Source organism: Herpailurus yagouaroundi, unplaced genomic scaffold (genome assembly GCF_014898765.1).
Source record: "Herpailurus yagouaroundi ecotype Mexico unplaced genomic scaffold, PumYag 77, whole genome shotgun sequence".
Taxonomy (NCBI): Eukaryota; Metazoa; Chordata; class Mammalia; order Carnivora; family Felidae; genus Herpailurus; species Herpailurus yagouaroundi.
In genome coordinates this window covers 40,599,280-40,612,661 of record NW_024412388.1, presented here as the reverse complement: position 1 = coordinate 40,612,661, position 13,382 = coordinate 40,599,280, and the positions used below count along the sequence as shown (strand labels likewise).

Here is a 13,382-nt window from a genome sequence, read left to right as displayed (position 1 = left end):
AAAAAAAATATGGCCTAACTTTGCAATTTTTACATCATTTTCACCCACACCAAAATTTTAGGAAAGGAATTATGAATATAACCATTTTTCTAATGTAAGTGTTAAATCTTATCCTTGGTAATTTTGCAGGATGCTAAAATCCATTTCCAAGTAAATGCATTCAGATGCATTTCCATATTTGATTGGTTTGATTGTCATCATTCCCAGTAATCTTTTAAAATGCCAATCGTTAAACTTCCTTACTGACAGGTAAGAAGTGGAATAAGTTTTTAAGTATGGTATACAAAGCAAAACTTAGTTACAGTTGTTAGAACGAAGAATTCAGTTAGAGCCAAAAGATGTTTTAAAGAGCAGAATACAGTTAGTTCAAAGCCTAATTGAAAGCAACTTCAATTTTATAGTTTTCTTCAAACAACATCTTCATTGTTTTATGGAAAGATGGCATTTGAGAAAAAGAAATGTCTCCAGTTACTGTTTTTATGAGGAGAGAATTGCGGAGTCTTTTAAATGGTTAATGAGAAGAAGTAATAGTTAAACACTTGGAGCATTGATTTCTGATTTGAATTCTCCAACACAGGCCAGCCCTGAGGGAAGGGGGGAAAAAAGCTTGCTAATTAACATTTGATTACTGATGCCACCTTCTCATTCCCCTTGCACCATCCAGTTTCAAGTGTTTTTGTTCAGGAAGGGTTTTTAGGAGGGTTTTAACTTGCATCTTAGTAAAACAAATCCATCTGCAACTGGGATGAGTATATAATATGTTAAGAAAAGAAGAAGAAAAAGAAAAGTCCTTAGATATGAAGTATGTGTACAAAACCCAGTCTGGATCAGGAATGATTGGTTTTTTAAGTATAAGCCTTTCAGAGCACCAAAGACTGCTAGGAAACTGGAAGTAAGCCTAGTCTGTATGCTTTATTTTGATTTAAACACCCACACACAAATTCTTATTTCTTCAGTGCAGTTATTATTTAGCAAATTCTTAACCAGAGCATCATTTGATAGTGTGAAATACTTGGAGTTCAAAGTTTGATATATTTAAAATTTGGATAAATTCACATTCTAATATGACCAAAGGCCTTCTAATATTGGTAAGAGAATGATTGTAGTTTCAGGGTGCCTTTTGGTAAGGGTTGTAATCTGCCCTAGTATTCTTAATTCAAAAAATGTGAGAACTAGAATGCTCATAAATTGGTAGCTGTTCTAATCCCATGGCAATTAAGTATTTTGTTTCTGTTTTTATTAAAATGTTTGATATGTTAAGAATGTTGGGCCAGATTTCAAAATTTTAAAGATGTTGACATAAGTTAATAGCACTTTACAACTGTTTTAGTTAGTAGTAGTCTGGCAAATCCATAGCCTGAATGATAACATTTGGTTCATGGAGTAGTTATATGGGAAACCAACATGACAGGCTTAATTTTTTTTTTTATTTATATATGAAATTTATTGTCAAATTGGTTTCCATACAACACCCAGTGCTCATCCCAAAAGGTGCCCTCCTCAATACCCATCACCCACCCTCTCCTCCCTCCCACCCCCCATCAACCCTTAGTTTGCTCTCAGTTCTCAACAGTCTCTTATGCTTTGGCTCTCTCCCACTCTAACCTCTTTTTTTTTTTTTTTTCCTTCCCCTCCCCCATGGGTTCCTGTTGAGTTTCTCAGGATTGACAGGCTTAATTTTTAAATGAATCTCACGAGAGGAAAATGTTATGTGGCCTTTTAAAAAAATGTAGACTTTTTAGTGTGATAAAAGCAAAAGCTCAGACTTTTCTCATCTAAGGAAAAAAATTCACCTAATATGCTTATTATATATAATATTTGTGTTTTTTACCTGAAATTATCTACAGTTTTCCTTTTTGATCTATTGACTTTTTACTATTTTTCTTCCGTATTCTAGCATTGAATGATTTTAAACTTTCCCTCATTACTTGCTTGTCTTACATTATGTTTAGCTCTTCCTGTTCCTAGGATTAACTCCAATACTGTCACAAAATCAGAGGATTTTAGAACTTTGAAAATTAGAAGTGATCTTGTTTTATTCTCTTCTGATATTGAATAAACTAAGTCTCAGAAAGATTTCACCAACTTGCCCACAATAACAGCTGGGCAACATTAGGACTAGAAATCTAGTTCTCTCTTCTCATTATGCCATAATACCTCAAACCTTGTGACTTTTCTATCAGAATCTTCTTTCACTTGGATTAATACCGGAATGACATTTAAAATTCTCTGAAATGTTTTTCAGTAGTTTGATCAACAATTTAACACACAAAGAATGATTTTATTAAGGCTGACAAGTTATCTACTAAGTTTTTTATATTTCAATTTGAATACCTACAAACAGCTCATTTGAGGCTAATCTTAGAGACTCACAATTTAGCCTTTAAGCAGAATAATTTCCTAAGAATTCTTTTCTAAGAAATTCTGATAAAATTTAACTAAAAAATAAAATTGTTTGAAAATTTTTGGAACTCAAAAGAAAACTTTGTGGGAGATGATTATCATGTTTAATTTTATATTAAACACGTTCATAATAAAATGATCTTTCCCCAGTGCTGTGTTTATCACTGAAATTTCCACATTGAGGAAATAGTGAAGTTTGAAGTCAAGATCACTGCTTAGCTTTTTACATTAATTATAGTATAATAAACAGATATTAATAATGAAAAGCAAGTAAACAAATCAGTAGTATATTCTGTACTATTTCAAATTTATCTGATCTTTTTTCTTAGTCACAACTATTTTATCTGAAGCAATGGGAAGAAATGAAACTATCCTTTTAGGAAATCTAGAAATCTCCAAACTCTGGAAAGTCTATTGTCAGTCTAGAATACTTGATCCATATACAGTATAGTTTGCAACATAGCTTGAATGTTCATCTGGTAATCAAAGCGATTATTAAATTTCTTCAGAACTAATTGAAACATTTGCATAGTTTAGCAGCCTGAAATCTCATAGATTTAGAGCTTAATGTATAACCAGAATTGAAAAGATTATGAAGGTTCAGCAAAATATTGAGCCAATGCTGATCAAAGAAAATGTGTAAGACAAAAAGGCCCTTAGGAAATGTTACCCTGTGAAGTGCCACTTGTCCTTAACTGGAATTTAACACAAATCTCTAAAGATGAAACTCCATCAGAAGTAGCACAATAATGGCAGCTGGGGATGCCAGCTACAGCAGCCTAACCTGTGTGTGTTCTTACTGCCTCTCTTGAGTGCTGTCCAATCTCTCAAATTAGTCACTCTCAATTTCTCTGTTCCTCCCTGTCCCTTTTCCACCTTCCCTGTAGTCCTGCCTTTGTCCCCACAATCTCTTGCTCTCCTTCCTCTGTTTTTCTGTCCTCCTTCCCTCTCTGAGAGAACTCTGTGTTCTTCATTTGATTTGTGATGACCTTAAATTCATCTGCATCATTTTATACACAGCTATATTTTGTTATTCAGGTTTCCTAGAATACTAATCTCTTAAAAGAATAATTTTTAACTTTTGTGTACGTTTGGGATTTTTTCCCTCTCTGCAAGATTGTGGTGTAAAATTTTAATTCCATAAAACTATCAATGAAGATACTAGAATTTCAGTATCTACATTAGTAAAAGCATCACTCATTTTGTACTTTTGCTATCATATCACTTATCTTTCTTTCATATAATGGTAAAATCTGTCTATAGTTACAGCTTTGATAAAATACAGAATTAATTTTGGAAAACTAGTTTGTTTTCTCTTAAATTGTTGCTTAGTGGTTGTGGTTTAGTACATGATTCTTTTCACTAAATCTCAGAAACTGTCAATTTAGCTTTTTTATTGGAACAGTCAAACATTAGCCTAATATGCTTTATGTTGTACCATCTCAGCCAAGGTCTGTCTGCATTAACCAGTTTATTCTATGACAAGTTGCTTAACAGATGTCATTCTGGGAAGAACAATGAAGCCAAATACTTGTGCAATGTCTAACATTACTCTAACTTTGATCACTTTTGTTCAGCACATCAGTCTGGCGTTGTGCTTTATACCAACATAACACTATAGCCAGAACATGCTTTTCAGGCTTAGAATAGCAAAGGAATGTTATTCATTTCAGTGCAGTTTCAGATGAGTTAATAGAAGAAGAAAAATACTGTTTATTTCATAATACCATATTGTTGTGATTTGGAATTAAGGTGGAATTTAAAGAATCCCACTCCAGAGTTATTTGTTTATATACTCAATCCGTAGTATTTGTGTATACTCTCCAAAACTGGGGTAGACTTGCCACCTTTCCAACAGATGTAAATATTTGTCTTGCCTTTTCCCCCAAAAAATAGCTGATGAAACAGTGTATCTAGACAACATAATTCAAAAATAACTTTAAGAAAGGAATTTTGTGTTAAGGCATAAAGTTTCATACTCCCTCTTCTGTCCTTTCCCTCTCTTTTATTAATATAATAGATAATATAATAATAGATAGGTATTTATGGAACACCTTTCTCCTTAAGCATGACAAAATAATCTTAGCTAGTGGAAGTGGTCAGAAGTTTATCCAGTTGCATTTGGTTGTATTATTGGGTTGATAATAACTAACGAAAATTTCCAAACTTAATGTGACTGACCACAAACAAAATACTGCATGGTAGAAAGGCCATTGCTAAGAACCTCTGAAAAAAGCTGTTTGTTTGAATTGAGTGGGGACCAAACCATGCCCCCAAGCTCCTCAGTTCTCACTTACATAGTCTTTTTCACAGGTGTACATTAGAGATAAAAATAGATTGAGTTCCATGTTTTTTGTTTTGTTTTTTTCTTTTCCTTGGTGAATATATATCTCTATTTCACTGGAAGGATAACTTAGATGTGTTTGTGTATAATAAACAGTAATGTGATACAAGATGCTGTAATTAGACAACGTGATACTTTAGGTTTCTGCATTTTTAAAACATGAACGAATGCTGCTTGTTTTCTATATTGAAGTGGTATTATTGAACAGATTATGTTCAATACTAGCTTCATTTGTTACAGTCGGTTAATCCCATAACTAACTTTGAAGAGTTAATTAAGATGGATGATCTCTCCATTCTTAGGATTTGTCATTTTTTTAAATTTGTACATTGATAATAAATTAGAATTTCTGTAACCGGTTTAGAAGAAAAGCTGAAGACCAGTATGACAACTCTTAATTACTGGGTAACATAGAGTTTAACCTTCCAACACTTTATTCTGATAAGTTACTTACCTCCTGTCCTTTTAAAATGAAAAGGCATAATGTTGCATGTTGAGAAAAATAGTTTTTTATCTTTAACAGTATTTAAAAAGAATCATTACTCTATTTTCAGGAAGACCCTAAATAGTATGTTAATGGATGGCTCTCAGTTAATAAATATGCTGTTGAAGTAGTTTTCAATTTGGGGTGAGATCAAAGAAATAATCTGTCTTTTCATATCTTAAAAAAAAAATTTTAATGTTTGTTTTTGAGACAGAGACCAAAAGCACAAGCAGGGGGAGGGGCAGAGAGAGAAAGAGACATAGAATTTGAAGCGGGCTCCAGGCTCTGAGCTGTCAGCACAGAGCCCAACATAGGACTTGAACCCACAAACTGTGAGAGCATGACGAAGTCGCGACACTGAGCCGAAGTCAGACATTTAATCTACTGAGCCACCTAGGCACCCCCACCCCCCACCCCACTGTGTTTTTATATCTGTGAAACTTCTGTCAAACAGTAAAAACCTTCAGGTTTTTCTTCCTGGCCTCTCCAAAAAACAAAACAAACAAAAACTACTATCTTCTTTCTCCCACATAGAAACTTAAAGTATATCTTTTTTTTATTACACATCATGAGTCATTTAAAAATTTAATATATTATTAACATTTATAATTATGGTCCATGAGAGGTGAAAACTGTGTACCTGAAGCTTCTTGACTGAATAGAAACTTGAAGCCATTCAGGAATATAAAAACAACTGGCAGAGGGAGATGTTTCTTGAACTACTATTTCATCTAGCTTTCATTGAGGATCTACTTTTAAATTTGGTTTAGATTATTTTTACAAAATTTTTCTGACTCTTGTTTTCCTAGTTTCAAATTCTGTTTCCAATCCAGAAGAAAAAGGAAATACAATGTATATCATGTAAGTGGCAACAATCATAAGTCATATGGAAATCTTATTTTAATTGTGATGTCTCTTTCTTTATATAGGTAAAGAGAAATGTGTATGATCTTACGAGTATCCCCGTTCGCCATCAGTTATGGGAGGGCTGGCCAGCTTCTGCCACAGATGACTCAGTAAGTGACCATTGAGTTGTCATTTTTTTATTCTCTTCTCTTTTGCCATTTTCAGTCTAATTGGCTGTGATTATCACAAAGCAGAATCAAATGCTTTGAATATTCCACTGAAAGAACTTTAGAAATCAAATAATGTGAAAATGAGTTCTAATAATTTGAGGTCACTTGCAGAACACATATCATAAACCAAGTAACGTCAACATTCTTTTGGTAATGTTACAGTATCAGTATCAGGAATTTGATGCTGCTTGATTTGACTTAATTTTTTCCTTGATAAAAAGAATGTATTTTAGACATTCCTAATGAAATATCCCAAACACAAAATAGTTTTTCCTAAATTACAGATGTCTCAAAATCAACCTAATCATATTTAGTTTTAAAACTACATTTCCCATAGTAGATTGATACTTTTTAAAAAAGTTAATTTGTATAGTAATATTGATGGCACTCTATTCTTAAACATACCCATAATTTTCACCAGCATAACAAGCTAGAGGAAAAGATTTAGTTTATTATTTTTACCTATTATTATATCTATTTACAATGATTATCCTATTGTTAATTTTGAAACCTTTCTTATCTGTACTGTTTGCAGTGATCATTCTTTTCCAAGAGAGTAAATTTTATTGTCTAAGGAGGCCAATTGTAATTACATTTTGGCCACTTTTTCCCATGTTCTTGGCTGTTCTAACCAGACACCCTTTAAAAAAAAAAAAAGTGAAAAATGAGAATGTTTCAAGAATTTTGACGTTAACTCTAACGTGTGTAATAAATCAGACTGCAAAGAAATTGAGACCTTGTAAACATCTTACAATAATAAATACCCAAATAATAATAATATTGTATTATCTAGTAAATATTACATTTCCTTCTGGATAATAATTACTCCTTCTTTCTCAGCACCAACATCATACATTTTGTGGAAGATAGAAATATTTTTAAATAATTTATGTAGATGCCACTTGAGTCTAAATTATTCCATAGTTTAAACACTGTGCCTTTGGAAAATGCTTTATAGATTATGAAACTTTAAAAATAATCAGAAAATAGGGGCGCCTGGGTGGCTCAGTTGGTTAGGCATCCGAGTTCAGCTCAGGTCATGATCTCACAGTTTGTGGGTTTGAGCCTCACATCGGGCTCTGTGCTGACAGCTCAGAGCCTGGAGCCTGCTTCAGATTCTGTGTCTCCCTCTCTTTCTGCCCCTCTCCCTCTCACAGTGTGTGTCTCTCTCAAAAATAAGTATTAAAAAAATATTTTAAGTAATCGGAAAATAGAGAAAAAAAATTTTTAAGTGAATCCTTCCAGAAAAAAATTGTTTACATATAGGCACATTTCTTTCCTTTTTTTTTTTTTAAAGAATTTTTTTTATGTTTATTTAGGTTTGAGAGAAAGAGAGAGAAAAAGTGTGAGTAGGGGAGAGGCAGAGAGAGGGAGACACAGAATCTGAAGCAGGCTCCAGGCTCTCAGCTGTCAGCACAGAGCCCGACGCAGGACTTGAACTCACAAAACGTGAGATCATGACCTGAGCCAAAGTCCGCTGCTTAACCGACTAGGCCACCCAGGTGCCCCTAGGCACATTTATTTCTAAGCAACTGATTTTAATGTTGAGATAGTAAATCATTAGGATTATTGGCTGGTTTTCCATGGCTAAGGGGTAGGGATGTGGTTGCTGGTTTTAGTTTGGATTGTTTTTTTCCCTGTTGGTGAAAATTTGACACATCTGACAGAAAATGTGCCATGTTTATTTTTAACAAAAATAAGAGAGTAATGTTCATAAAAGATAGCCTTCTGTTTACCTGAGGAGACATGGAGAAACCAGAAATGTTCTCAGCATTGTTTTATAACCTGCCACAAGAAATCATAACATTAATAGAAGAAAATAATTAAGATCTGAGCATGTCACTTAAATTCTTTGAGCTTTAGTTGCCTCACTAATTTGCAGTTTTATTATAAGAAGGATTAGTGATAATATATATACAGTACCTGGCTCAAAGTAGACACTCAATAAATGAGTCACTATTACAATTAATATTAACATATAATATTAACTCAGAAAAGTATCACATGCAAGAATTTGCTGGGTTATATAAATGAAATGGTATTTGAGATTTGCTTCAAAATAACTTGTGGGGTTGGGAGAGTAAGTGGAGATATAGGTAAATCTAAATTAGCTACCTATAGATCATTGTTGAAGCTGGATGATGTGTATATTCAGTTTATCATACTGTTTTCTCAACTTTTATATACATTTGGAAATTTCTGTAATATAAAATTTAAAGTAAAAATAATTGTCTGATTGAAGAGCAAGAACACAAAGTAATAAAGTCCAGAAATGTGGGACTTCATAGGATTTGAAAAGCCAACTGCCCTGAGATGCCATTTTTGTGGAAACCAGACTGAAATAGACTTTTCAGATGCAAGTTCTAAGAGTGATAGGCAAATTTAGTGAAAAATTTAGTGAAAAATTGTTAGTATTATAGTAGTGAATTGCTCTATAGCATCATGCCTTATACATCTTAGGTGTTAAATAATTGAAGAAAATTGACACAGTCTTTTATGAGGCCCATGTTTTAATGATTGTTATAACATTTAATTTTTTACCAAAGAGTTCTAATACAATTTCATTCCTATAGGAGAATATAGAAAGCAGCTTAAACTCATCGTTCAAGACTATAATACTACCTCATGCTGTATCTAAGTCACAGCTAACACAAGAGGGAATCTCCATTAAGAGACTTGATTTTTTTTTTTTGCCTCATTATTCATATTTGCACCTTGTCCCAGAACCTGTGAAGTGATGCCTGCCCACACCTCCCCAGAGCAAATGTTGCCACATTGGCAGGATGTTGCCTTGAGCTGTATGATTTGATACAACAAAGATGTTCAGGGCCAGGCTGCTTTTAACTGGTGCCATAGCAGATCCACTAGCTCCAGTACTTAAATTTTGGCAAAAATAGCTTATAACTGTAATCTTCTAAGGAGATTCTAGGCAAATAAATGTTGTGAAACCTTTCTTTCATTAGGATTATGAAAACTCATAAAGCTGGTGCTTGTAATCTATATTGTTGCAGGTGATGGTGTTTTTATACTTATTTAAATCACTCAAGTGGAGGCATCTGCTACAAAACAAGATCGTCCTCACAGCTTAGGGCATGAATTGGGTACAGCTGAGAAATGTCAGCTGTGTAAACAGCCTGAAATGTGTTACCAACAAAAATATAATTAATTTCTTTCCAACACAGTGTGCCATAACTTAATACTTAGAATGGTTTAACTTTCAGAGAAAGCACCTGAACATTTTCTTCCCAGTGCCAGAGTAGAGGATTGATTATAAAGGTCATTAAAAGTGAGGTTAGTTTGCGCTTTTCCTGCTCAATTGCAGATATTTGTGTGGCTTTGAATATATAGTAGCTTTAGATAAACAGTGGCTTCCGTGAATTTATGGAAACATCTTAGATCAAGAAGTGAATGGGTTTGAGATGATGCAAATGTTCTAAAATTAGATCATGGCCAGGTTGCACAACTCTATAAATTTACTAAAAATCATTTAATTGAACATTTAAAAATGCGTAAATTTTATAGCATGTAAATTATACCTCACAAGCTATTTTTTATAAAAGTTAATGGAGAACTAGATTAAAATACTTTTTTCATTTACATTTTTAAGTTGTATGAGAAATTTTTTGCAATAACACAGAAGATGTTTTCTTTAGCGTACTTCTCATTAACCTTTGACTTAGCAAACAGGACAAAGAAATAGACTCCTTATAATTAGATTCTTGTATAATCTTAAGTCTCTTACCAATCTGATAGACTACACTTTTTTGACATTTTCAATGCTATTCAGTGAAGTCAACAATCATTTAAAACATTGTTGTTCCATCTCCCTTCAGAGTTAAAATATTTTCTTTGCTTGTAGTTGTACTCTAATGGGGTATGGGATACTGTATGAATTGTCAATAACTCTTTCAGTTCCTTTTGCGCTCTTTCACCAGGGAAATAGGTATCTAAAGCTGCACCAGTAGGGGAATGTTTTCATGCTGTGACAGTTCAGCTGTGAGAACAAGGAGTTGCAAGTAGGCGAAATCTCATTTTACACTTTAACAAGGACGCTCTTGGATTCCAGAGAGTAGAAATAATTTTAACACTCTGAATTATGTCTAGACACCTTATTTATTATAATGCAGATAATTTGAATATACATAGTTTTAAAAATTCCAAGTTTTAATAATGCTTGTACAAAGAAAGAAAAATCCTTCAGGTTTATTTCATTAAAAACAATTTTTTATAGTTTAATGTATTTTAATAGGAAACTTACAAGAACAGCACAGAAGACAGACAACATTAAAAACATGTACTTGCATGTAGGACAATACAGAAAAGTATAGTGAATGGTTAGAATCTACTGTATGATAAAAATGCTACAAACACCATTTAGTTGCCGTCAGTAAGAAATTTACTTGTTTTTAAAAATTTTTTTGAATGTTTATTTATTTTTGAGAGAGACAGAGACAGAATGCGAGTGGGTAAGGGCAGAGAGAGAGGGAGACACAGAATCCGAAGCAGACTCCAGGCTCTGAGCCGTCAGCACAGAGCCCAATGTGGAGCTCGAACTCATGAGCTGTGAGATCATGACCTGAGCCGAAGTCAGATGCTCAGCTGACTGAGCCACCCAGGTGCCCCAAGAAATTTACTTGTTTTTTAAAAATCCAAATGCTGGCATTGTCCTGAAAAATTTAACAGGTTTATTTAGTATTGTTATAAAGTTGAACTGCAAAACTTGTCCACTGAAACATTTTGACTCGCATTAATGCTTTATGTCCCCATATTTATATTAAAAATTGGCACACAAATGAAAGTGGAAAAACTGTCAGTACCTAATTTCTGTCCCCTATTTTTTCACTTATAATCATATACTTATATGTATTTTGATCCTCTGGGAAAAAAAAAGTTCAGAACTACAAATAACTTGTAGAGGAGAATTTCTTTTTTTTTTTATTTATTTATTTACTTATTTTTTCCCCAACGTTTATTTATTTTTGGGACAGAGAGAGACAGAGCATGAACGGGGGAGGGGCAGAGAGAGAGGGAGACACAGAATCGGAAACAGGCTCCAGGCTCTGAGCAATCAGCCCAGAGCCCGACGCGGGGCTCGAACTCACGGACTGCGAGATCGTGACCTGGCTGAAGTCGGACGCTTAACCGACTGCGCCACCCAGGCGCCCCGAGAATTTCTTTTTAAAGAATGAAATGTTTTCCATCATAGTGGATTCTTTTTTTTTAATTTTTTTTTAATGTTTATTTATTTTTGAGACAGAGAGAGACAGAGCATGAGCAGGGAAGGGGCAGAGAGAGAGGGAGACACAGAATGTGAAGCAGGCTCCAGGCTCCGTGCTGTCAGCACAGAGCCTGATGCGGGGCTCGAACTCACAAACTGTGAGATCATGACCTGAGCCGAAGTCGGACGCTTAACCGACTGAGCCACCCAGGCGCCTCCATAGTGGATTCTTAAGTATGTCCTCCATGTATGTGGCATGCTAGCTGGATGTCTTTTGGCATAAATGTTACACGTTTGTCATGGATAGCACACGCACACTGGTTCTTCAAAAAGGCCTACCAGATAGGCCTCGCTTGCCTCCTGCAAAGCACTAATAGCTGCACTCTGGAAGCACAAATGTATTTTTATATCCTGAGCAATTTCTTGCACCAGCCACTGGAAAGAAGTTTGAGAATCAAAAGGTCAGTGGACTTGATGACATCTAATTTCAGAGTGCCACAGTACCAGGCCTATAACAATGAGGTTTCTTCACCCTTCCAGTAGGGGGTGCACTCTTGTCAGCAGCTTTTGTATCAGGTTGCTTCCTCTGTGCTTTAGAAGTGTTGGATTTGCTGGCAGTCTGCTTTTTAGGAGCCATGGTGTAGAGAACTCTTACTTACCCCCCTTCTCCTTTGGCTGGAGCTGGGCAAGTTAGAGGCGGTGCAGCAGCTCTGCAAGCACAATATAATTCTTCTGTTTTTAGTACTTTTTTATTGTGTGCCTTTTTTTTTTTTCTTTTGAGATTACTAATGGTCTGCCAGGGTTCCATCATTGGCTAGAGGAATGTGAACTCAGAATTTGAGAAATTAGGAATTTTTGATTCAGGTCTTTAGGTGTGTGTTAGGAATTAGAAAGCTGCTTATTATATATTTTCACATTGAAAATGAGATCATTTACAAGTAGAATCATTACACAGTGACTTTTCTATAAAATAAAAATAAAACAAAAACCACACACATCCCTCCTGCCTTTTTGTATTTTTAAATAAAAAGAATTTGTGAACATAGGAATGTTATCTACTTTGATCCTTCTAATGGGGACCATTTTCTTCTGTAACTTCTCTCTGATGCATGTGTTTGTCAGGTGTCAAATTATGGACATTCCCTTGCCACTGGTTCCCTGCCCACCACTTTATAGGAGCTGCTGTCTGAAGAGACTGTCATAATTACCACATACTTAGAAAACAGTAGTTCTCTATTAAGTAAACTCATAAGCCTCTACTGTAGTCATTCCATCCATTGTTGCAAGGTTAATATTTCTGAGGTGCAGAATGAATTACATTCATCCTTGCTTACTTCAATGGCAACCCAGCACTTGCTGATTTATGTACAGATCTTTATGCTGGCACTCAAAACCCTTCATTCTTTGGTCTGAAATGTCTCTTGTAGGTTTATTTTCCCATAGGCCCAGAATAAATCATCAATAAATGTTTCTTGAATAAATGGTTCAATATGATAACATATATATCTCAGCTTAGGTAACTACTCATTTTGCCATTCCTCAAATATACCTGGTGCTCCCTTCTGCTTTGTGTCAGTTAATCATACTATTCCTTCTGCCTGGAATACCTACAGCAATTATTTCCTTCCTCAAGACCCTTCTTTAAAAAACTTTACCTTTATTCCTCTTCCCATGCCACCTTTACCAGCTCTCTTAGAAATTAGTTTATATTTCTGTTCCATTTAAACTTTTAAAACTATTTATTTTGTTCTTTCCTTCCTTAGTTCCTCTCACCTGGCTCCATTACGTACCATCTCAATAATCACAAACAATGAATCTTTCTCGGTGTCAGTCTCTATAACTATAGAACAGAGATAA

General features: G+C 34.5%; 1 protein-coding gene and 1 pseudogene across 3 annotated transcripts in view; one reads left to right on the top strand and one right to left on the bottom strand.

Annotated features, from left to right (window-relative positions):
* Nucleotides 1–13,382, top strand: part of FAF1 (Fas associated factor 1) — a 529,666-nt gene that overhangs the window by 300,026 nt on the left and 216,258 nt on the right. For all 3 annotated transcript variants that reach the window (XM_040470188.1, XM_040470190.1, XM_040470189.1), the window contains one exon: nucleotides 6,161–6,247. In XM_040470188.1, the coding sequence (XP_040326122.1) occupies nucleotides 6,161–6,247 (87 nt within the window). The remainder of the gene's footprint in view (nucleotides 1–6,160; nucleotides 6,248–13,382) is intronic.
* LOC121027102 (histone H3.3A-like) lies at nucleotides 11,681–12,325 on the bottom strand (annotated as a pseudogene).